We start from the raw sequence: 27,423 nt of genomic DNA on the forward strand, positions 1-27,423 counted from the left end.
CAGGAATTATTAAATTACATCCACCATGGATTGTATAAAAACGTACGGAAATAATATGAAAAAAACTTCGTTTTCTTAAAGAGTTAAAGAGGCTGCGTCCCAAAGTCGAACCTTGAAACGTACAGGAATTAGGAGAGGCAGTTGGGGGGCTGCCGCCCCCCAAATCCCCCGCTTTTAAAGACTCTTTTGTACAGGTTTTTTGTTTTGTTAATTAAAAGAGGGCCTTTCCGAAGCCAAGAGCGGGGGTCTAGGGGGGCGGTAGCCCCCCACAACAAAAAACCTGTACAAAAGAGTCTTTAAAAGCGGGGGGTTTGGGGGGCGGCAGCCCCCCAACTGCCTCTCCTAATTCCTGTACGTTTTAAGGTTCGACTTTGGGACGCTGCCTCTTTAACTCTTTAAGAAAACGAAGTTTTTTTCATATTATCAGCATAAAAATCGAAACTTTATTACAGTCCGTTACCACGAACTTTTATAACTGATTTATTTAACTATTTCACTTCTATCCATAGTATTTTTCGTTTTCAATCCACCAATATAATTTTTAAGTTAATGTTTCTCTGATGTTAAGTTTAATTAAAAACCAAGTTTTTTTTTTAACTGCAAGTAAGGAGCGACATTAAAACTTAAAACGAACAGAAATTATTCCTTATATGAACGGGGTTTTCCTCTCCCCAAGGCCTCGCTCTTTACGCTAAAGTTTGAATCTTTATCACAACTCTGCTTCTACGAAAACAATAAAAGTTTTAAGTTTTAATGTCGCTCCTTACTTGCAGTTAAAAAGCTTATTTTTTTCCATTTAATTTCGGAGTGTTTTTGAATTAATGTGTGTTTTGATTTTGGCTCACCGCACATGAATAATTAAAACCAAATTTGCACATTAATTTTTTTTCGCCTAAATGGCTTACTCATAGTTTTGATAAGACGATTTCGATAAGAAAAGACTAGGGGAGGAGGCCTAGTTTACCTCCAATTTTTGTTTGCTTAAAAAGCAAACTTACATAACTTACGAATTAACTTAGGTGACGAACTTCAATATTTTAATATCTTAATTATGCATATTAGGGGGTTTTCCTCCTCGTCAAAACCACGCTCTTTACACTAAAGCTTGAATTTTGCCCCAATTCTTTAAGAATGACCCCGAATCACAAAGGTCGTTGAATAATAGTTAAAATTACTAAAAAATACTTTAGCCCAAAGATAGAGGTTTTGGTATAAGAGATGAACCCCCTTATTTACGTAACAATTTTTGTTCTTTTTAGGTTTTAATGTTGCTCCTTACTTCCAGCTGAATTTTTTTTTCATGTTTTTTTTTAAATAATGCTAGAAAATGCTGCTGCCTCTTCATGAAAGTTCTCTTCCTCATGATAAATTCCTTTATGGAAAGATCTTCCCAAGTAACCCCCTCCCCCGGCCCACTTCTCCCCCATCAACACAAAAAAGTCCCCCTGAAAACGTCTCTACACTTCCCAGTAACTCCTTAGTATATGTAATCAATGGTCAAAGTTAGGAACTTGCAGCCCCTCCCCCGGGGACTATGAGGGATTAAGTCGTCCAGAAAGACATAATTATTAGGTTTTCCTACTATTCTGAACAAAATGGTTACCTCAGAATTTTAATCAGGTGACTTAGAGAAAACAAAGAGCGTGGGGGGGCCTAGGTTCCCTCCAATTTTTGGTCACTTAAAAATTCTGTTAAAATGGACCCTCTGGCGACACTGCAGGACCACTGGGTTGATACGATCACCCTGGAAAACAAACAAAAATACAAATAAACACTCGTCCGTGGTCTGTCTTCTGGCAAACTACAAAATTCCACATTCTCGTAGTTGGGAGCTTGAAACTTCTGCAGCACGGATCTCTAACACGCTGAATTTGATGGTGTGATTTTCGTTATCTTTCAATGACTTTTAGGGGGAGTGTCCCTCTATTTTCTAAAATATGGCAAATTTTCTCAGGCTCGTAACTTTTGATTGGTAAGACTAAACTTGATAAAAACCTACATAATTGAAATCAGCATAAAAATACAATTCTTTTGATGTAACTATTGGTATTAAAATCCCGTTTTTTAGAGTTTTGGTTACTATTGAGCCGGGTCGCTTCAATTCGCTACCACGAACCGTTTGATTTTTGCTTATTGCCTAGGAAAGATATAATAGCCAGATTATTGATTATTGATTCTGAAAATTAGAAAATTGAGGTATTTTTAACTTACGAAGGAGTGATCGGATCTTAATGAAATTTAATGTTTGGAAGGATGTCATGTCTCTGGGCTCTTATTTTAAATCCCGACCGGACCCGGTGAAGGGGAAGCTGGTGGGGGTGGAGCCTAATATCCTGGAAAACGCTTAGAGTGGAGGGATCGGGACGAAACTTGGTTGGAAAAATAACCACAAGTCAGTGATTGACATAACCGGAACGGATCTGCTCTCTTTGGGGGAGTTGGGGGGAGGGTCAATTCTAAAAAATAGAAAAAATGAGGTAATTCTGACTTATGAAAGAATGATCGTATATTAATGAAATTTCATATTTAGAAGGACCTCAAAACTCAGATTTCTTATTTTTGAAATTTGAAATCTAGAGGGATCTTGTGCTTTAGAAATCTTATTTTAAATCTCTACCAGATCCGGTGACATGGAAGGGAGTTGGAGGGGGAAACTGGAATTCTTGGAAAACGTGAAAATCGAGGCATATTACGAATGGGTGATCGGATCTTAATGAAGCTTGATATATGGAAGAATCTTATGTCTCAGATGCCCCATTTTTGATTCGAATTGGATCCGGGGACATAGATGGTCGGAGGGGGAAACAGAAATCTTGGAAACCGGAAATCTTGGAAAACACATAGAGTGGAGAGATCGGGATGAAACTTGATGGGAAAAATAAGCACAAGTTTTAGATACGAGATTGACATAATTGGTACGGATCCGTTCTCTTTGGGGGAACTGGAGGTTGTTAATTTGGAAAAATTGAGGTATTTTTAAGTTAAGAACAAGTGATCGGATCTTTATGAAATTCGACACTTAGAAGGAACTCATGTCTCAGAGCTTTTATTTCACATCCCGACCGGATCTGTTGACATTGGGGGGAATTGGAGGGAAAAACCAGAAATGTTGGAAAACGCTTATAAATGTCGTAGATACGTGATTGACGTAACCGGACTGGATCCACTCTCTTTAGGGGAGTTAGGTGGTGGGGCTCAGTGCTTTGGCAAGTTTGGTGCTTCTGGACGTGCTTGGACAATGAAAATTCGTCGGCGTTTTAGAGATCAGCAAAAGTTGACTTGATAAAGTCGTATTCCCCGATTCGACCATCTGGGGGGCTGAAGGGAGAGGAAAAATTAGAAAAATAGAGGTATTTTTAACTTACGAGTGGGTGATCGGATCTTAATGAATTTTGATATTTAGAAGTACCTCATGACTCAGAGCTCTTATTCTAAATCCTGACCAGCATTAAGCCTCTAATTTTCCTTTTAAAGCAATCTATTGATTCTTAGAATTTCGCTATAGCTCATACCATATAACCTCTTGACTCTTGCCTCTTCCGACTTTGTCACAAGTGCCATATAAACTCTTAGCTCTTGTTGTTTTTTTTTTTTTTTTTTTTTTTTTATAGCGTTTGACGCATGCAAAAGCCACATTATATTCTAGCTAAATTTTTCCGGTTTATAACTTATGTCGATTTGAACCGATTTTATTACTGCATATATGCTAATCACACCGATGTTTTAATATAATCTGATTTTTTTAACTGTTTTTCTGCTTTCTATAGTGTTTTTGTGATTATTTTTTCACAAACCTGTGTATTTTTTTTATTTAATATTACTTTGATATTTGATTTTCCTTATTGTTTATGGCAGGTGTAGTAACCGAATTTTGTAGTATTTTTGCCAATCTTATATCTTCCTGATTGTCTAAACGTGCCTGAATCATTTTATTTTCGCCAATTTTAGCCGGATTGTAAATTTAGGTGATTTTAACCGATTTTATTGATATATATATACGGTCATCACATACATGTTTTTACTACACTTTATTTTTGTGGATCACTTTACTATTTTCTTTGCTTTGTCAATTTTTTTTTTCCATCCACTTATACGATTTTCAATCTAATGTTCCTCTGATTTAAAATTTTTCCTTATTATCAGGGACAGGTACAATAACTGGATTTTATTATACTTCGGTCAAATATATCAAGTCTAACTTTAATAAAATTACTTTAGCCGATTCTAATTCTGTATATAATGTCACCGCACCCTTTTTACCATAATCCATTTTTTAAATGATTCACAATTTTCTATATTTGTTTTTTTTTATCCAGCTATGTGGTTTTCAATTTAATTTTCTTCTGGTATTAAGATTTTTCTTATTGTCAAGGACAGAAGCAAAAGCCGAATCTTATTTTAGCCAATATGTAACTTTAGTTGATTTTAACCGACTTTATTGTATTGTCGTCACGTTCATGTCTTTACAATAATCTGCTTTTACTAATTGTTTCACTACTTTCTATATATTCTTTTTTTTATGATCGTTTTTCCATCCACTCTTAAGATTTTTAATCCAATGTTCCTCTGACGTAAAATTCCTCCTTAGTAGCAAGGACAGACGGAACAACCGAATTTTATTTTATTTTATTTTAGCCAATTTTTGCCGGTTTTTAATTTTAGCCAAACTTTTAGCAGATTCTTTTACTGAACACGTGGTCATCATATCCACTTTTTTACCATATTCTATTTTTGCTAACTCCTTTACTATTTTCTAGAGTTCTTTTTTGTGATTGTTTTTTGATCTACCTGTGAGATTTTCAACGTGACCTCCCCCTGATATTAAATTCTCAACTGTGGCCTAAGACAAATGAAATAGTGGGATTTACTCTAGCTGAATTCAGCCAGGTTGTTTTAGCAGATTTTTTTTTATATACATACATGTTTATATATATAACACAAACCCCATGTTTTTATCATAATCTGTTTTTGTATATCATTTCACTTCTTTGTGTATTTTTTGTTATTTTTTTTCCATCCACCCATATGAATTTTCAATTTAATGTTCCTCCTATATTAAATTTTTTCTTGCTGCCTAGGACAGATACAATAGCCGAACATAATAGGAAGTATTACAGGTTTGAGAGTGAGCTCTCCATTTGAAGGAACAACAGCTGGATAAGACTAGGATAGAAAATAAATCTTTCCATCAGAGAGATGATGGAAATAGCGACACTTTGTTGTGTAATTCAAGTCGCTTGCGAAATTTAAGAGCAAAAAAGTATTCTGAATGTAACCACACTTAAAAGCTGTGCGACTATTGAATTGCTGGTTTTTGGCGGGCCATCTGTCTGGAGCCGTTTAATAAAGGATTATACTCTACCAGGATTTTTTACCCCTTTACTCTTAGCCTATCTACAATAAAAGATATTTGAGAGAATATCATTGTGTTACTAATTATGCATCTGAAAATATTATCCAGAAACGTAAAGCTTGAAGCAGGCATGCATACATGGAAGCATACACAAATCGGGGAATTTTAATTTTTCGCCAAATCTTTTCTCCTGAGCAGTTGTTATGCATGAGGAAAATTTAGCCACGAAATTGGCATAGTTGGCGGTGTGTCAGCCTCAGACAGATTTATAATGTTAGGAGTCGTTATTAGCAGCAGTAGTCTGTCTAAAGTCTTTTAAAAGGAAGAAATGAAGGAAGTCTTTTAAAAGGAAGAAAGGAAGAAGTCGCACAAAAATGTTCTTTTCGTTCTTTCGATTAAGCCTACTATAAAAAAGGTACTTGTATGTTATAGCGCCCATTTTAAGTTCTTCATCCATTCACACATTATAGAACCGGTTTCTTCGTTAGTTTCTTTCAGCTTAGTGTGAGACAAACAAAGACAAGTGACAGACTAGATGGGAAATACATAATTTGGACTATATATTTGCTAACTCGGGGGCTCGGGGTTTCAAGTATTTAGACAGTGTGAAGTAAGAAAACAATTCTTACTTCTTAATATGCAGAATAATTGTACCTAACATATTTAGCATGCAAACGCGCTATATTTTACCCCCACCCTCCTAATATACTAATATATAGCCCGTATTTGTTTCTAAAGTAATAAATTTTCATCATATTTTGCGATATTTCATTAGGATTAGTCAGAGAAAAAGGTTCTCCTTAGATGAAGAAAACATTGGCGCTATAACATATATATACAGAAAAAAAATGTATAGGCCACAGTAAACAAATTGCTTCAAGTACTAACGGCGTTGAAAATGAAATGTGATTGTTTCGATTGGGCTAAAAGCAGCGGCACAAAATAACTTTAGAAGTTGTGCTTGGGAGTCAGCAGATTGTTAGTGCCTGATTCTTACAGACGAAAGTGCTGTTGAATTTAACTAGTTATTGTTGCACATTTATTTTTCGCAGTTCAACGCGGTAACACTGACGGTAAATTTGATTCTGCTCTAATCACTCAATTTTTAAGAAACTAAAGAAAAACTCCGAGTCAATTACATTTCTCAGGTATAAATAGGCCCAACTTCAGTTCAAGGGAAGGGTGTCTTTTTATTATGTCATTCGTACTTTAAAAGTACATTCATACGAAAACTATAGTTTCTACGACTATCTTAGTTCGATGATAATCGACCTTAGTTCTGCCCTAGGAATGACGCATGGACGGATGCTAGATAGACTTGTCTACTAACAATTGAACTGACACCATTTTTAAGCAATCCTTATAAGGGCTTATGCTAGATTTGGCATTCAATCAATCGGACTCTCTATCAGGCTTTTTCCACAGTTATCCATAGCATGATGCACACAACTACTTGATTTTAATTCAAGAAGTATATTCAATGAAGTACATTCGTACTCAATTCGTACTTCAAAATCCAAAACATTTTAAAGTCCGAAAGTGCATTGTGGGAAAGGATGATAGGTTTTAGCAGGAGCCCAAACTTATCACTAGGGAAAAAAGTGAATTTTAGCATAAATATTAGAAACCACAAAAAATTGGGTAAATTAGGATTTTTCCAGGGAACTTGAGCCTGGAAATTTCAGCTGTACCAAACGTCTCAAAGTGGAACAGTTGAAATAGCAGCAGTTTATTTTGTAAACAAATCACATAGTAGATGCATTTGAAGTACACAAGGTTTTGGCCCCACTTAAAGTTGTACAGCGATTAATTCGTTAGATTTGGGTAGTTTGGCTGACTCGAGCCCTTAAAAACAGAAAAGTTCTGCCAGAAAAGTTTTCTTTTTTTCTCTTTATTCTAAATGTATTCCAATCAAAGAAGTCTTAGAAACAAAATTACGTGGTCCAAAAATATCCAATAAAATCTTCTTAAAACATTGCTTTTAACGGCAGAAAGTTAAGTAATGATGCATAGGAAAGTAGGTCACTTTTAGGCAAAAAACAAATGTTTCACGCTATCTAAGACTTGTGGATTTTAGACAAAATATGAAAGGAAGAAAAAAAAAATTCTGTGTAGCTACAGCAGATTAGCATCGAAGAGAAAATACGAAGAAACGAAGAACACGGCAACAGTGAAGTCTATAGTCTCTTTTTGACTATACATCGAAACAAAAAAAAAATATAAATAAAGATTAGTCAATAATCTGCTATAGGCCCCATAGTTGAAGAGTTCCCTCCGTTTCGAGAGGATTTGCTAGAATAGCAAAAGAGCAGAGTCATTCAATTCCCTAATAAACACTACTTCCAGATGCAGTGGTTTTTATCATGACAATTGCGCCCCCTCAAACACATAAGAAATAACGCTTAGAAAATTTATGTTTGTTAAATTTACGTAGTCACTATCAGTCTAACTACGACTTGAACTCTAAGTTAACCACTTTGTAATCAAACTTCATTGACTTGAGTAAATATGCCCGAAGTTGATCGTAGCTAAAGTTTAACGGTTTTAAATTCTTGCTTAATATAGTTGACAAACAGATGCTATTGTTAAAACGAAAACCATGAAGGTAAACAATTAGTCAAAAATTTGTTATATAGTTGAAGAGTTTCCTCCGTTTCTAAAGGATTCGTTAGAATAGTAAAAGAACAGGGCCATTTAATTCCCTGATTAACACTAATTACAGATGTAGTGGTTGTTACTGTGACAATTGCGACCCCTCAGATGGAATAAAAAACTCGGTGCTATATACAAAACAACAATAAAACATTAAATAATGACATTCTTGGTTTACAATATGCAGAAAGTACCTGTTAATCAGATTTAATTTTTTTTTTCATTTTCATCTACGATATCAAATAACATATTTTTCATCTTTTGATTATTTCACAATGACACAATCCCTTAGACAGGAACATGAATACAAATGCCAGTTAAAAACAGATTCACTGATTCAGTCAATGAAACCGCAGGGATAAGTATATTATTTAGGGATATATATGACGAAAGTAAAACAGTTCAAAATAGGGATGAAACCTTTTAATTGACAGTGAACAGAAATAAAATTATTTAACTGGATATTTTGAACACATATACAGCGTTCATCACCAGCAGTAAAACTTTTTTACTGCTGATGATGAACACTGTATATGTGTTCGAAATATCCAGTTAAATAATTTCATATCTCTTCACTGTCAATTAAAAGGTTTCATCCCTATATTTAACTGTTTTACTTTCGTCATGGAAAGGCAGTGTGGTCTTCGAAGTTATCTAGATATATATGGCTCTATTGGGGAGCGATGAGGCACAACCTTCACGTTAGTGACCATTATATTTGGAAGTAGTGATGATAGGGGAATCAAATAGTGCGGCTCTTTTGTTTCTCTGGAGTTCCCTTCAGAAGAGACCTTAAGACAGAGCCTTACCATATTTTTTGATGAGTAAGAGGAGAGCATCTTTCTCCTCTCATCTTAAGTTAACCCTGGCAACACTTCTGACATAGGTAAGGCTTGATATAATTTAAATTTTAACTTTAATATACGCGTAATTAGTGTCTGAGATGGATTTTCTTTTGCAGCAGATAGCAGCTTTCTACTAGCCAACGCTCAGATTGTAGATTATCCTATTGTATATTGTAACGAGTCTTTCTGCAAGGTATCAGGATTCACAAGAGCTGAGGTAAGTCAGTTCCAAGTTCAATTAAATTTTTCTACTAGCCAACGCTCAGACTGTAGATTATCTTATTGTATACTGTAACGCGTCTTTCTGCAAGGTATCAGGATCTTCAAGAGCTGAGGTGAGTTTTTTCCAAGCTCAATTAAATTTTAACCACGTCACAAAATGTAGCTTGAATTTTCGTAGGACTGGGTAGAGGATGCTTGGGAGTCTTACCAACTGGACACTAATGTTAATTTAGAGAAAGTATAATTGAAGATAAAATTGGAAAGTTCAGTATAAAAGTGGATCAAGCTTCAATTAGTTTTTAACCATGTGTCGGAGTTTAGCTTGAGTTTTCATAAGATGGGTGAGAAAGCTCAGCATTAAAGTGGATTGAGGTTCAATTAATTTTTAACCATGTGTCAAAGTGTAGCTTGATTTTTCGTAGAATGAGTGAGGAAGCTCAGCATTAAAGTGGATCAAGTTTCAGTTATTTTTTAACCATGTGTCAGAGTGTAGCTTGAGTCTTCGAAGAACGGGTGAGAAACCTCAGCATTAAAGTGGATCAAATTTCTCTTAATTTTTAACCATGTATCAGAATGTGGCTTGAGCTTAAGTAGAATGAGTGAGAAGACTCAAAATTAACGTGGATCAAGGTTCAATTAATTTTTAACCATGTATCAAAGTGTAGCTTGATTTTTCAAACTGTGTGTGAGAAATCTCAGCATTAACGTGGATCAAGATCACATAATTAGCGTTCAAGACATAGCAGAAGCTCCCAGAACTGAAGTTCAAACTCTTTAAGCGGTGTTTGCATGAACAGGCTCACAGACCTGCCAAGGCACCAAAGTCCGGGCATGAAAAACCGCTCTTTAGATCAGATTACAAATATGTGACAGAAAAAAAGAAAAAAATTGTGACCGCAGGTGTAACTTATTGCAACAAAGCCTCAAATATTAACCGGGCCCAGAAGTCAGTCCCCTGTTTTGCATACAAGTCTAGTGGACACTGCCCGTCATTAGTCAACCAAAAATTCCGATCTTCCCTTAGCTCTATGGATATCAATTTTAGTTCTAACCTAGGATGAATGGATGGATGATAGATTATCTATTAATAATTGAAATTACATTTATACAATCCTGACAAAGGATTATGCAAGCTCTGCCTCTCACTCAGACTGCTGTCTTGGCTTTTTCTCCAGTTAGTTATGGCTTGGTTGCAACTTGATTTTAATTCAAAAAATGAAAATTCTAACTGCAGCTGTAACTTATTGCAGCCAAGCCCAAATATTACGTGCGAACAGAAACTGGCTGGGCAATGATGTCAGGATATACACGTTTTTAGATACGTAAAAGTAACTAGACACGCATGTAAACATGGCTTTAAAGCCACGCAAGGTCAATAAGTGTTGATACCACCTATTTTAGCATAACAAATACAATTTTTTTCTTTGAAGGAGATATCAGTAAGCAAATCAAAAAAGTTTTCTTTAATGTTTTTGTGAAAACAGATCACAAATTCTAAGAGCCCATTATCAACTGTTGACATACTCCGGCCAATTTCCGAAACCAAGCTTGAATGCCGAGGACATATCCAGATAATAATACTTTGAAAATGTCACCAAGGATGGTTAGTCTAGTGCAATACTGCACCGCGATGCACCACCCTGGAAGATTTTTTTTGAGGGGAGGGGGTCTATAAAGGGACGTCTTTGCTTTTCTTTAGTACTTTTGTACAATGTTCGTTGCTATAAAAGACCCTGTGAGTTAATTTTATTTCCCTTTCTCTCTATTTTATGAGGCATACCCTGTGTTATTTTTATGGGTTTGAATTAAACACAATTTCAATGGGTTTTTTCCGTTGAGTCAGTTAGTGACTGTGAAGTCTTTGGAGCAATTAGATATATTCTTTTTGACCTACTCCAGTCTCAAAAGCATTAATTAGCGATTTGCCCCCTAACCAAGTAATTTTGCGATTTAAAGGCTTTTTTCATGCAAACCATGCAATGTCCTAGCCAACCTAGCCAAGTGGATTGGTGCGTTGGATTTAGGATCCTTTGTCCGAGATGGTAAGAGTAAGAATCATAGTGTATCCAGTTTTTTGATTCGGGATGGGGGTCAGTGGGGTGACTATGTAAGCTCAGCCAGAGTCGACCCAGCTCTGAATGGGTACCTAGAGAAATCTGGGGAAGGTAAACAGGAAGGGTGTGGAAAATCACAGGATGGCTGACCCTCACCCCCCATTGCACTTCCTGGCTGAAGGGCATTGAGACGGAGATCAGCACCGCCGGTTTGGAATCTAAGGGTCTAGTGCCGTATCCTTTACCTTTATTACCTCTTTTTTTAAACCACGCAATGTAGGCTATACGCCTATAGAAACTTGCGTAATCGCTATTATGGTTTCTGCTATGTATAAACCCTCGAAACCTTAAAGCTATAAGATAATAAAGATCCCTTATCTCGTTTATTTTTCCAGTATAAAATTGCTTATGTTTTTATTTTATTATTAACTTTTAAAGTACTTATGACACTAAAATTAAAACCCGATTGTTTGTATTGGTTAATTTTAAACTTGCACAGCCATAATCAGTTACCCTCACTTACTCACTGTTTTTGTTTTGTTTTTCTGGTTGATATTCGCCGATTGTCAGTTGTTTTGTGGGTGGGTTCCCGTCTAATGGTGAGTCATGGATTTATTTATATTTATTTTATGCAATTTTTTTTCATTTCTGTTTTTTTGTCAAAAAGGTGTGCTATTATTGTTATACCGGGTCTTTGTCAATCGACCTTGTGTCTCCGGCTTGACCCTTTTTTTATATTGTGTGTGTTGTACAGAAGTTTAAATAAAAATCTTGAATGTTGAATCTTGAAAAAATAATAAATATTGAAAAATAAGGGGAAGCCTGGATTTTAATTCTTAACGAAAAAGACCTTCATGCGCAGTTCCATAGGTTTTCATAGCAGTGGCTGCCAAATTTGTAAAAAAGAAAGGTTTGTGAAAAATCAGCAAAAACAAGCTAAAAATGTCTGGCACCAAACATCAAACAAAAGCTTAGCTTTGCTTTGAATGTTTGGCTTTTTAAGGAATCAACATATTGTTGTTGATGCTTAATTTAGACGGACAAAAAGAGTAACCAATTTGGTTTAATTAGCTTGACTTATTTATTTTCCCGTGTCAACTTGGCAACACTGACGAAATTGTTTCACTGCCCTAAAACATAACATTTTGAGATAAAAAAGGAAAGTTAAATAAAACCCTGGTTTTCAGATGTGAATAACCCCAAGATGAAGCCAGGGGTTGACCAATGTTTTTAATTTGATTTCTTTGGTTACAAATGTTGTTTTATTTTGAAACTATTATTTTTTAGGATTGTGTTAGGAAATGAAAACTGAAAATGAAGAGCCTTAGACGTTAAATGATGCACATATAGTATTCCATAAGAGGAGGCGAGGATTTGCTTGTCTCTCTGGAGTATGAAATAAAAAAAGAATCTGTTCAGAATCCAATTTGACTAATTTAATAAAACGAAAAATAAGGGGAAAAAAAGAAAATTATTCAATCATTTTGACTGTTCCATTCATATGTTGAAAAAAATGTCCTGAATTTTTTGTTTTTAGTTTTTGAGTTAATAACAGATAATCATAGTAAATGTAGCTATGACTCAACAGACGCTTTGATTTTGGAACCTCGAAAAAATGTAACATCTGCAGTTTGATCGGTTTAGCTTCTGAACCACTCGTTTTACTGTTTTAATTTTAGAGTCATTTCGTTGAATAATCAATTTTCACTGTTTTTCTCTTAAAATCTTTTAATTCTTGCTCCTAACGATTATCGTTTGCCAAAAATAAAGGTGTGAATCGATCCTCAAGTCACAAAGAACAATAAATAGACGGGCACAGAGGAACTTAAGTTGCCTCAATGCCGACAATGTCCTTCATTATTAAGAGGCGATCAAAGCAAGATTTCCTCGTGTGGTGCATCGCATGTCCCGTCGCATGTTGCACGTTGTGAAGCAACTAATAAAAGGGTTCAAGCGTTTAGATAAGAAATGCATAATCACGGTATGTTTAAAAATTTTAGAAAAAGTTTAGAAATTAGTTTAAAATATTAACTTCCTAGTGAAAAAAATTGCAGCTGATTTAGGAATGAAAGTTATTATTTCGATTTGTCGTAATAGTAAAATGTTATCTCGAAAACAAATTTATGTGAATTTTGAAAAACAGCATGAAAACTCAAAACTGGCACCGGATCGAAAGGAAAACTACACCATTGACATCGCCATTGTTGAAAAACCTATCCAAAAAACTGTGTCCCCTCTACTCAACTTGAACAACAAGGAAAGTCACTTTTTTGGATGAGTGGCACTGGTGTATGCCACTCTTTTTTCTTAATTATTTTCTTTAACTGCCGTAAAGACCACTAATAAACTTTTTTAATTATTTTCTTGAAGTAAGAAAGTAGTTTCTTGAAAGTAATACTGACAAGTCTTACTTTCAAACATTTTCGTTCTTTTTTTTGGTTATAAATTATTTTAAAGAGTTGGAATTTAACTCTTCATCTAGATCAAAATACAGGCTTTTCACAAAAAATTCGCAAGAGCTTGAAATTGTGTTTTTATGAATTTCCACTGTTGAAAAAGATTTATAAACAATATTTTCAGAACGAAACACGACATCAGCTACAACAATTTTTAAGTGTCAAAAAAAGACTTTTCGAAAAGTATTGATTCACTTGAATTATTTATAACTAAAAATAGAAATCTACAGGTAAATTTTTTCAGAGGGAAGGTATAGATTTTTTTTGAAAGCACAATTCACATGAATGAAAAACCAAACTGTGAGAAAAATCATTAATTTGAGATTTGAAGGGATCTACGCCTCACTCCTATCTCTTGGGTATGTGCCTTATTGATCATCTGTATAGGCTGTCATGTATCACATCAGAATAAAAACGACTGTTTTTGTAGGTTTTGCCTTTAATAAAGGTAGATTATGATCCATGATATATAAATCAAACAGTTTGTGGTAACGAACTGTAGTAAAGAGTGACCCTGCTCAATAGTAACCGAAAATCTAAAAAACGGAATTTTGATTCCAATAGTTACATCAAAAAAATCACATTTTAATGCAGATTTTAAACATATAAGTTTCATAAAGTTTATTCTTACCCATCAAAAGTTAAGATCCTGAGAAAATTCGCCTTATTTTAGAAAATAGTGGTAAAAACCCCCTAAAAGCTATAGAATCACAATAAAACCTTAACGAAAATCCCATCATCAGATTCAGTGTACCAGAGAACCCTGATATTCAAGTTTTAAGCCCCAATCTCCAAAAATATGGAATTTTGTATTTTTTACCAAAAGCCAGATCACGGATGCGTGTTTATTTGTTTTTTTTTTGTTTTTTTTTTCCAGGGATGATCGTATCGGCCCTGTGATCCTAGAATGTTGCGAGAGAGCTCATTCTAACGGAAATTAAAAGTTCTAGCGCCCTTTTAAGTGAAAAAAAATTGGAGAACACATAGGCCTCCTCTCACGCACATTTTTTCCCCAAAACCACTGGATTATAATTTTGAAATAGCTATTCTGTTCAGCCTAGTCATAAACCTAATAACTATGTCTTTGGGGACGATTTAATCCCCCACAGTCCCTAGGGGAAGGGCTGCAAGCTACAAGCTTTGACCATTGTTAACATATAGTAATGGTTATTATGAAGTGCAAAGGCGTTTTCAGGGGGACTTTTTCACGTTGGGGTGGGATTTTGTCGGGGGAGGGGCTTACGTGGTAAGACCTTTCCATGGAGGAATGTACCATGAGGGAAGAGAATTTCCATGAAGGGGGCACATGATTTTCCAGCATTATTTAAAAAAAACAATGAGAAACTAAATAAAAATAAAATTGACCTGGAAGTAATGAGTAGCATTAAAATTTAAAACGAAAATAAAATATTACGTTTATAAGTGGGCTCGTCCCCAACACTATACCTTGCTCTTTACACTAAAGTATTTTTAGTAATTTCAACTAATTATTCTACGGCCTTTGTGATTCAGGGGTCATTCTTAAAGATTCGGGGTAAAATTCAAGCTTTAGTGTAAAGAGCGATGTATTGACGAGGGGACAAACCCCCTCATATGTGTCATAAAAATACACAAATATAGAAGTTCGTTAGTAAGTTAATTCGTAAGGTACGTATGTTTATTACTAACTAAAACGTTCGTACAAAAAATAAAAAAAAAATCTAGTCGCATTTTTAAGTAGGAAAAGGTGGAGGGCAACTAGGCCTCCTCCCCCGCCCCTATTTTATAAAAATAATCTGATCAAAACTATGAGAAAGCCATTTAGCAAAAACAAAATTTATATACAAATTTTGTTTTAATTATTCATATGCGGTGAGCCAAAATCAAAACATATATTAATTCAAAAATGTTCAAAAATTAAATATAAAAAAACTAGTTTTTTTAACTGTAAGTAAGGAGAGACATTAAAACTTAAAACGAACAGAAATTACTCCGTATATGAAAGGGGTTGTCCCCTCCGCAACGCCTCACTCTTTACGCTAAAGCTTTTTAATTGTAAAATTCGCAAATTTTCAAACCTGTATTTTAAATTTGCAATCAAAGTCTCAGAAATACTTCCATGCCAAAGTTGCAGGAAATCAAATACGGATTCTGAAGTATTTTTTTTACAAGATATCGGTTTGCTCATTTTCTGGACGTTATTACCGCTTTGATGTAAATGCTCCTTTTTATCCCTCTTAAGGGTGTTTGGTTGCTCTCTGTTTAGTTTCAGCACTGTAAGACCACAAGATCTTTTTGATTTTGACCAAATGAGCACTACTACTACCAGCTACACACATCTGTTCTGTGCCATAAGGCAGGGAAAATGATCCCAAAGAATAGGTGCCCTTGCACTGCTATTTAACAAGTCTACGACATTACGTCAAACCTCAAAATCCTCGACATTTTTTAAATTGCATCACAGGTGTATTTTGGAAGAAGGAGACTAATGGTTTTTTTTAAGGAAGAGAGAGCTTGAGATGGTATTGGCTGGATATACTTTGAATTTCGTTTTCCTATCCCTCTCTGAGAAGGAATTCTTATCTTGAATTAATTGCCATGATTATCACACTATTCGCCACTCATCGGAATTTTATTTAGTTTATTCGTTCGTAGATTCCTTTAAAAAAATTTCATTCGGCACATTTCTATTTGTACCTATGGAACTGAATGACCTATTACATTTCAAAGGATAAGTTTATAGAAACCTTGTACAATGAAAGCTGTCGTAGGGAAAGTAGCCACTGTGCTAAAAGTATGTAACATTGTACATAACATTATGTACATAACATTGTACATGTACAGTGAAAGCTGTCGTAGGGAAAGTAGCCACTGTACTAAAAGTATGTAACATTGTACATAACATGTACATGTACATAACATTGTACATGCACAGTGAAAGCTGTCGTAGGGAAAGTAACCACTGTACTAAAAGTAGCCTATGTAACATTGTACATAACATTATGTACATAACATTGTACATGTACAGTGAAAGCTGTCGTAGGGAAAGTAGCCACTGTACTAAAAGTATGTAACATTGTACATAACATGTACATGTACATAACATTGTACATGTACAGTGAAAGCTGTCGTAGCGAAAGTAGCCACTGTACTAAAAGTATGTAACATTGTACATAACATGTACATGTACATAACATTGTACATGCACAGTGAAAGCTGTCGTAGGGAAAGTAACCACTGTACTAAAAGTATGTAACATTGTACATAACATTATGTACATAACATGTACATGTACATAACATTGCATATGTACAGTGAAAGCTGTCGTAGGGAAAGTAACCACTGTACTAAAAATATGTAACATTGTACATAACATTATGTACATAACATGTACATGTACATAACATTGCATATGTACAGTGAAAGCTATGATATAGAAAGTAGCCACTGTGTCAAAAGTATGTAACTAATGCTAAAAAATAAACAAAATGTTTCAGCCGTATTCAGAATCAATATACTAGGATCAGGTACGAAGATTCCAATTAGCAAAGCATTACAGGAGAACATGTTATGTATTAAGTCATATTTGAGGCCTAGAAGATGGTGTCGCAAAATAAATTCCTATAAACTAGACAAGTGTTTCCCACTCTCTCTCTCTCTCTCTCTCTCTCTCTCTCTCATTCCCTCTCTCCCTCTCCCTCTTTAAATTATATTTATCCCTTAATAACTCGTGTTTAAAAAGTATGTATACCTCCCTTTCTAGTCTTTGTCAGGATCCATGTCTTGTATTTGTTTAAGGATGTTGATTTTTTTTTTCGAAGAATTTATCTTATTTTCTTATCAGAGGCTTGCATTTCCAATCAAGTAATTACACTAATGGGCAATACCATCAGTCTTAGACAAGTAGAATTGATGCTTAATATAATGTATTTTCTACTCTTCCAGAATTGAATGCCTGAGATAGAAAATTCCTCTTCTTCGATGTCATAAAAACAGCTAAATAATACCTTCTGCTCGTCTAAAGCATCGGCTTATATCGCCGAACCCAGTTTCCTATAAATTCCTCAATATACTTCAATTCGAAGGACAAATGAACATACTTGACAAGTAAAAAGAAAATATGTCTCATTAAGTACGTCTTTAAAGTACTGCATTTGCTCCCAGTATTGCATTTTTTGTTCTTTGTCCTCAAAAATGTGAAGTACTTCGTTATGTTCAGCAATTAAGAATCATCGTTTATTATTCTAAATATCTACTGATGTTTGGGAAGAAGAAGATGAAACAGAGAGGGGTCACTTAGATTTTTAAAATAGTGTAGACCAGTAGCGTAATTTCGTCAATATCCTGGGGGGTGGTGGCAAAGTTGGAACCAATTTTCCCGAATCATGTGAAATTGACAGTGAATTGAAACATGATCCTTATTTTACTATAAAGGCAAAGATGCACTAAAGAAAACTGACTTTTTCTCTGGATACTTGAATTATGAAGGCTTTTTTTAGTTTTGACACGATTTTCGCCAAAATCAAACTTTCGGCTGGAGGAAGGGTACACTGCTAAATGGGAGGGCAAACTTGGATTTGGAGGGGGTAATTGTCCCTCCTGCACCATTGCAAATTACATCCCTAGTGTAAACCCAGTGGCGAGGGTCATCTGCAAAGTTTGTCATTTGCGATATAGAGAGGCGTGGCATGGTGGAATTGAATAATACTTGGCAGAAACAAGTGGCACTCCAGGACGTATACCAAGTATACGTATAGTTCATTTTTCATCACAAAATTTTCTTTGTGGAATGTCAGGAAATTTAAGGTTTCCGAACAGAAGTAAAGAGTCACGCTACCAGTTAAAACGGGCAGAATTTAGTTCACTTGCATTTTGGTACATGAGCACAGCATATATATATCAAACAGTTCGTGGTAACGAACTGTATTAAGGAGCGACCCGGCTCAATAGTAACCAAAACTCTAAAAAATTGAATTTTTGAGAAAAAAATTCCAGGAACAGTTGAGTACTAAACTTGAGGGTTTAAAATTTGACAATGTGGAAGATGGATGGAATAATTTCAGAAAAACAATTTGTGAAGTTGCTGATGGTGTCCTAGGGAAGAGTGCTAAGACAGCAACTAGGAATATTAGTGAAAAAGCTTTAGGTTTAATAGAGAGTAGAAGGGGTTTGTATAAGAATTATCTGAGCGATAGGTCGTATGAAAACAAAAGGAATGTAAAGAAAGTGGAGAAAGCATTAAAATATGAACTAAGGAGATGTGAAATGGAGGCGATGGATAAAATTGCTGAGGATCTGGAAGATGCGGCTAGACGGCATAATAGTAAAATATTATACTGGCATGTTAATAAATTGAAAGGGAGTAGCCGATCCGGACTAGTCCCAGTTAAAAATAGGAATGGGGTCACAATTAGTGATAAGGAAAAAGTTAAAGAAAGATGGGTGGAACATTTTGAAAATGTGCTAAACCGAGATACAGTTGCAGGAAAAGATATAGATGAAAATGAAAAAGTTTGTGATACCTTGGATGTGAAGGAAGATTTGTTTAGTGAGGAAGAATTAGCGACAGTACTAGAAGGATTAAAAAATAATAAGGCCCCAGGTGCTGATAGTATGATTAATGAGTTCCTTAAATATGGTGGCTCTGAGGTTAGGAATAAGCTACTGAAGATTATGAACATGATATTTGAAAAAGGGGAAGTACCCAATGATTTTAGGAAAACCTTAATTAAACCACTGTATAAGAAAGGTGACAAGAGTGAATGTCGGAATTATCGAGGCATTAGTCTGGTCTCTGTAGGTAGCAAATTACTGAGTAATATGATACTTTTTAGACTGAGACATGCGGTAGACAAAGTTTTAAGGGAAGAACAATGCGGTTTTAGAAAAGGTAGAGGATGTGTCGACCATGTTTTCACTCTTAGGTTAATAATTGAGAAGTCCCTTCGTTGTCAAACACCTTTGGTCCTTAGTTTTATCGATTATGAGCAAGCTTTCGATTCTGTTGATAGAACAGCGTTAACAAAGGTCTTATCGTTATATGGTATACCAGAAAAATACATTAAAGTGATTTGCGCTATGTACGAGAATAATACTGCTGCGGTTAAGGTAGGAAATGAGGTTAGCAACTGGTTTTGTATTAAATCAGGAGTTAAGCAGGGTTGTGTTCTATCCCCCTTTATATGGATCATTTTGATGGACTTCGTCTAAAGGAGCACAGGAAAGGCAATTGGAGACCATGGAATCAAATGGGGAGGAAGAACGCTCCTGGACTTAGATTATGCTGATGATTTAAGCATATTAGATGAAAGTGTGAGCAAAATGAATGAATTTTTAGAGGTTTTACGAGTTCAGGGTGCTAAAATAGGCTTGAAAATTAATGTTAAGAAGACTAAGTCACTAAGGTTAGGAATAAGTGAAGATGAACAGGTGACCTTAGGTAACGAAAAGATTGATCAGGTTGGGAGCTTCAGTTACCTTGGTAGTATTATTAGTAAAGATGGTGGGAGCAGTGAAAATGTTAAAAGTAGAATAGCTAAAGCTCAGGGTGTTTTTTCACAGTTAAAAAAAGTTTGGAAGAATAGAAAGATAAGCCTACAAACCAAGATTAGAATATTGGAAGCTACAGTGATGACAGTGGTCAAATATGGCTCTGAAGCATGGACACTCCGAAAAGCAGATGAAAATTTACTAGATGTTTTCCAGAGAAATTGCCTACGGATTGTTCTGGGTACCCGGCTGACTGACCGTATTTCAAACAGTAGGTTGTACGAAAAGTGTGGTTCAATCCCGCTTTCTGGGGCTATAATGAAAGAAAGGTTGAGATGGCTAGGCCACGTTCTACGGATGAAGGATGACAGATTACCGAAGATTGTCCTTTTTGGCCAACCGTCTGGGGCTACACGGAAAGCAGGTCGTCCTTGTCTGGGTTGGGAGGATGTCATAAATAAGGATTTAAAGGAAATGGGAACTTCCTGGGAGGGTGTAAAGAGGGAGGCTTTAAATAGATTAGGTTGGAGGAGGAGCGTGCGTAGCTGTGTTGGCCTCAGGCGGCTTGGTGCTGCAGTGAGTTATTAGTAGTAGTAGTAGTAGTAGTAGTAGTAGTAGTAGTAGTAGATATCAACAGTTACATCAAAAGAATTGCATTTTAATGCTGATTTTGAATATATAAGTTTCATCAAGATAAGTTATACCCATCAAAAGTTACAAGCCTGAGAAAATTTGCTTCATTTTAGAAAATAGGGGGAAACACCCCCTAAAAGTCATAGAACCTAAAATCACAGCGTATCAGAGAACCTTCTTTTAGAAGTTTCAAGCTCCTATCTTCAAAAATGTGGAATTTCGCCAGAAGACAGATCAAGGATGCCAGAAGACAGATCAAGGATAAGTGTTCGTTTTTTTTGTTTTTTGTTTTTTTTTTTCCAGGGGCGATCGTATTAACTCAGTGGTCCTAGATTGTCGTGAGAGTGCTCATTCTAATACAAATTAAAAGTTCTAGTGCCTTTTTAAGTGACCAAAAAAATTGGAGGGCCCCAAGACCCCCTCCCACGCTCATTTTTCCCCAAAGTCAGCGGATTAAAATTATGAGATAGCCATTTTATTCATCATAGTCGAAAAACCTAATAACTACGTCTTTGGGGACGACTTACTCCCCACAGTCCCCGTGGGACGGGCTGCAAGTTACAAACTTTGAGCTGTGTTTTCATATAGGAGTGGTTACTGGGAAGTGTACAGACGTTTTCAGGGGAATTTTTTGGCTTAGGGGGAGAATTGAGGGGGGGGGGGGTACGTGGGAGGATATTTTCATGGAGAAACTTCTCATGGGGGAAGAGAATTTCAATGAAGGGCGCGGAGGATTTTCTAGCTTTAAAAAAATGCAAAAATAAATATGAAAATTTTTTTCTACTAAAAGTAAGGAGCAGCCTTAAAACTTAAAACGAACAAAAATTATTACGTATATGAGGGGTTTACCTCCTCGTTATACCTCAATCTTTACGCTAAAGTATTTTTAGTAATTTCAACTATTTATTCTACGGCCTCTGTGATTCAGAGCTCATTCTTAAGGAATTGGGACAACATTTAAGCTTTATTGAAGAGAGCGAGGTATCGACGAGGGTTGAACCCCCTCATATACGCAATAAAAACATACGAATATAGAATTTCGTTACGTAAGTTAATTCGTAAGAAGTTCGTTACGTTCGTTACGTAAGTTAATATATATATATATATATATATATATATATATATATATATATATATATATATATATATATATATATATATATATATATATATATATATATATATATATATATATGTATACGTCCATGAGCTACACTGTTCATTCTTAAGATACAAAAAGTTTGCACTTGACAAAAAAAAAGACGTTTTTTAACTTTAAACAAGATAAACTCTCCGTTGGGGTGTATTATTTTGTTATATTGTACTGATTTGAATAGATAAATCAACCCAATCATTCAACTTTGTTCAACATCCAATTTCTATATTTCTAAAGTATGTTCTACTTTTCGGGGGAGTTTGGGCCTGTTCAACAAGTAATGAGTAGTAAATGGGTAGAAATATGTAATGACTGGTAATGGGTAATGGTAAAGGGTAGCATAGTAATGATTGAGTAGCGATAAGGCTGCTGATAGAGACAAAAATCTGAAAACGAAAGTTTGAAAACAGTTTATCCCTTAGAAGGCTCTTTTTTTATGTGCTCAAACATGTAAAATGCATTAACTTAACTACCAACGTTATTACCACAAGAAATTTGTATTATTTTAAGAAAGAGGGTAATGAAATACTCCATTATCCAAGAAGCAGGGTGATCTCAATGAAAACAGTATCAGGAAATTCTATATTTCTGAGAATCGCAAAATCAAGGGTTTGGCCTTCTATTGAAATTAAATAAAAAAAAGCTATTTTTTTAACTGAAAGTAAGAAAAAATATTAAAACTCAAAATAAACAGAAATTATTCTATGTATGAAGGGTTGTCCCCTCCTCGAAACCTTACTTTTTACGCTAAGGATATTAGCATTTTTAAAAAGCTATTCTAATCAAACGGTCCTTTTGTTTCAGTAGCCGTTCTTAAAAATGCTAAATTAAATAAAAAACAAGTTTTTTTAAATGAAAGTAAGGAGCGACATTAAAACTTAAAACGAACAGAAATTACTCCGTATATGAAAGGGGCTTTTCCTCCTCAACGCCTCACTCTTTGCGCTAAAGTTTGACTCTTTCTCTAAACTCTACTTCTTAAAACAGTAAAATACTTTAGCGTAAAGAGCGGGGCGTTGAAGAGGGAAAGCCCCTTATCACATACGGAGTAATTTCTGTTCGTTTTAAGCTTTAATGTCGCTCCTTACTTTTATTTAAAAGACTTGTATTTTTTATTTAATTTCTGGACGTTTTTTAATTAATGCATGTTTTGATCTTGGCTCACCGCACATAAATAATTTAAACGAAATTTGCAAATAAATTTTTTTTGGCTAAATGACTTTCTCATAGTTTTAATCGGAAGATTTTGAGAAAAAGGAGCGAGGGAGGAAGCCTAGTTGCCCTCAAGTTTTTGGATTATTTAAAAAGGCAACTAGAACTTTTAACTTTTACGAACATTTTCATTAGTAAAAAATATACGTAATTTACAAATTAAATTACTTAACGAACTTCTATATTTGTATGTTTTTATTACGTATATGAGGGGGTTCACCCCTCGTTGATACCTCGGTCTTTACACTAAAGCTTAAATTTTATCCCAATTTCATAAGAATGACCCTTGAATCACAAAGGCCGTAGAATAATTAGTCGAAATTACTAAAATACTTTATCGTAAAGAGCGAAGTATTACGAAGAGGTAAACCCCTCATATGCGTAATAATTTCTGCTCGTTTTAAGTTTTAATGCTACCCCTCAATTTCAGTAGAAAAAAAAACTTTTCTTATTTATTTTTTCATTTTTTTTTTAAATGCTAGAAAATCCTGGACCCCCTTCATTGAAAGTCTCTTCCCCCATGAGAAGTTTTTTCCATGGAAATACCTTCCCACGTAACCCCCCTCAAATCTCCCTCCCAAACCGAAAAAATTTAAAACGTCTGTACACTTCACAAGAACCATTACTATATGGAAACACGGGTCAAAGTTTGTAACTTAAAACCCCTCCCACGGGGACTTCGGGGGAGTAAGTCATCCCAAAGACATCGTTTTTAGGTTTTTCGACTATGGTGAATAAAATAGCTGTCTCAGAATTTTGATCCGGTGATTTGGGGAAAAAATGAGCACGGGAGGGGGCCTAGGTGCCCTCCAATTTTTTGGTCTCTTAAAGGTCACTTACAAAGGGCAATAAAACTTTTTATTTCCGTTAGAATGAGCCTTCTCACGACATTCTAGGACATCTAGATCGATACGATCACCACTGGAAAAATAAATAAATACAAATAAAATTAAACACTCATCCGTGATCTGTATTCTGGCAAAAAATGCGAAATTCCACATTTTTATAGATAGGAGCTTGAAACTTCTACAATAAGGTTCTTTGATACGCTGAATTTGATAGTGTGATTTTCGTTAAGACTGTATGACCTTTAAGGGGTGTTTTCCCTATTTTCGAAAATGAGGCAAATTTTCTCAGGCTTGTAACTTTTGATGGGTAAAACTAATCTTGATGAAACTTGTATATTTTCAATCAGCATTAAAATTTGATTCTTTTGATGTAACTATTGGTACAAAAATTCCATTTTTTAGGGTTTCGGTTACTATTGAGCCGGGTCAGTCCTTACTACAGTTCGTTACCACGAACTGTTTGATAAACTGTCAAACTTTAGCGGAAACAGCAAGGTATTGAGGAGAGGTAACCTTTCATAGTCAGAATAATTTCTGCTGCTTTCGAGTTCTAATGTTGTTCCTTACTTTCAGTTAAAAAAACTTGTTTGTTTAATTTCTGTTTTTTTTTTCAAATAATACAGGTAAATTGGGCCTATCCTCCATGAAATATACCCCCCCCACACAATCACACAAAAATCCTCCATGAAAATTTTATTAAATGTAAAGTACCCCCCGTCAAGTCCCCTTCACACAGTTCTATCCTAGCTGAAAATTCCCCTCCCCGTAAAATTTGTTACGGATGATTCAGCCTGAGAAATTATCCTTAGGGTACTTTTATTTTAAAAAGATTTTAATCCGTTATCGGTTCCTTGATCACTCCGGAAATGCCCCCTTCCATAGAAATTTTTCCAGGAAATCAAAACACGCGGAAAATAACCCCTGGATAATTCCCTCGGAACATCTCCACATACAAAATTGAGCTGGGGAAGATAATGTAAGACAATTAACAGGAATTTCTTATAGGAATTCCGTCAAATCTTTTTAGTGTAAAATTTTTCCTGGAATATTCACAATCACCACCAGAAAATTTTACTCCCGAAGAAAGATCCTCCCAATGGAAATCCACCACAAGCAAAAAATCTCCTCCTGCCCCCCCCCCAAAAAAATGTCTGTATACTTTCTAATAACAAATATTAAACGTAATCAATATAAAAATTTCATAGCTTACATGTCTATTCCCACGGATTTTCTGAGATCATTTCACCTTTAAAGACATAGTTATTTGATCTTTTAAACATGCTAAACAAATGTCTATCTCAAAAGTTTGGGATTTGAATGGAGTGCGAGGTCTGACAAAAGGACTCTCCTGGAGCGCAAGGTGTTGGAAGCAGAGACGGCAGCAAAAAAAAGGAGATTCCAAGACGGTCTACAGAATCACTAGCGTGATCATCGGCAAGTGGCGAAAAACTGATGGTCCTGTCAAGGACAAAATCGAAAGAATAGCCACAAATGAGAAAGAGATAGAAGAAGGCTGGGCCAAACAGTTTAAAAGCGTCTTAAACCGTCCATAACCGATCATTTCCCCCAATATACCGGAGATTCCTTTGCTTATTCTTAAAATCGATACCAATCCTCCTACGGATACTGAGATAATTTTAGCGTCAAAGAAGCTGAAGAACGAAAGAGCTCCAGGAAACAATAAAATTTCTCCTGAAATGCAAAAAACTTCTGTTAGATCCTGTGTTAAAACCTGAACTCTACTGTTTAGTATGATATGGGTCGCCGAGGTTGTCCCGGAAGAGTGGATGCTCAGTATCCTTGTGAAAGTGTTCAAAAAAGGTGATATCATGCTGATGTGACAATTGGAGAGGAATCCGTTTGCTCTCTATACCGAGAAGACTTCTTGCCCTCTTAATTCTGCACCATATCCAGCCAATGACCAACAAGCATTTAAGGGACAAACAACATGGATTCTGCCCAAAACGCTCCCGTGCAGATCTCATTTTTGTATTATGAATGATGTTAGAAGAGACGAACGAGTGGAGACAGAAGTTATACCTAATTTTCATAGACCTCAAGAAAACGTTTTACTCTGTCCATCTAGATACACTCTGGAAAATTCTCAAGTACTACGGTGTCCCTAGCAAATTCGTAACGCTAATCATGACCCTGTTTGAGAGAACATAGTACTGGGTACAGATAAGTGAAGGTCAATCGATATATATCAGGATCATCTCTGGAGTAACTCAAGATTGTGTCATGTCCCCTTTTTCTCTTTCATACTGGTAATAAATTACATTCTCCACGGATGCACAAATTATGGAACCCCAATCAGAAACGAAAAGAGGAATGGTGATATAGACTTCACTGACGATATTAGTCTCCTCGAATGAGACAAGCAGAAACTCCAACAGTTTTTGGATGTTTTGAGAGAAAATACACTACAGTTTGGCCTCAAGATGAATAGATCAAAAACTAAAGGTATGGCTATCACGGGATTCCACTCTCAATATTAAGTTCGGCTAGGAGGATGTAGAACAGGTTTTTCAGTTCAATATCTAGGAAGTACAGTAGAGAACATAGGAGCAATAGACAAAGAGATCCTTTCTCGTATCGGACAGGCTGGTGCCTTGTTTGCCGGGCTTAAACGCAGTTGGCGCTCACAGAAGTTCTCAAACTGGCTAACACTTTGAGTCTTGAACAGTAATATCCTCCTGGTTATGCTGTATGGAAGTAAATGCAGGGAGTTAAATCAGTAACAACAGAAGAAACTCCAAGCCTTTGAGAACAATTGTCTACGATAAATACGCAACATAAACTGAACAAACACGTCTAGAACCAGACAATATGCCAAATTACTGGGCAACCTCAGCCATTGCTATGATAAGGACCCAAAAGTGGATATACTTGGGACATGTTGTACTAGTGAAAGATGACCGAACACCAAACTCCATCCTCCAGTGGCAACCAACAGGAACACAGCGAAGGGGAGAACAAAATAAAACGCAACGCTGAATATACCAGAGGGATTTTATCAACACGAATACTTCCATACAACCCTACTGGTTAGACGTTATGGCAGTAAACCATTTGAGGGACTACTGGCATCCTTTTGTCAATGCTCTGGATGTCTCCGGACGCACAAGAGGATCTAAGGATCTACCTTAGATCCGGATGTCTCCGGATCTAAGGTCTAAGGTAAGGTAAGGGAAGGACCATTTACCCCTCATCTTTTTGTCACTTAAAAAGGGCGCTAGAACTTTGAATTTGGGTTTGAATGTGCCCTCTCCTGATTTTCTAGGACCGTTATTTCAATACGATCACCCCTTGAAAACAACAACATAAAAAAAAATAATAATCTGGCTACTGTGATCTTTCTTCTGTCAAAAACAACAAAATTCCACAATTTTAATAGCTTGGAAATTTTACAGTAGGTTTCTTGGATACACTAAACCTGACGGTCGGATTCTCGTCAAGTTTCTCTGAATTTTAGGGAGTGTTTTCCCCTATTTCAAAAATCTGGCAAATTTTCTCAGGCTCTT

General features: G+C 35.6%; 1 protein-coding gene across 1 annotated transcript in view; it reads left to right on the forward strand.

Moving 5' to 3' along the window:
* The window catches only part of LOC136028698 (potassium voltage-gated channel protein eag-like), a 322,053-nt gene that overhangs the window by 94,225 nt on the left and 200,405 nt on the right, over positions 1-27,423 (forward strand). Inside the window, 1 exon segment of the mRNA XM_065706529.1 lies at positions 8,967-9,067. Coding sequence (XP_065562601.1) covers positions 8,967-9,067 — 101 coding nt within the window.

The sequence above is a fragment of the Artemia franciscana genome, chromosome 7 (assembly GCF_032884065.1).
Source record: "Artemia franciscana chromosome 7, ASM3288406v1, whole genome shotgun sequence".
Classification (NCBI taxonomy): Eukaryota; Metazoa; Arthropoda; class Branchiopoda; order Anostraca; family Artemiidae; genus Artemia; species Artemia franciscana.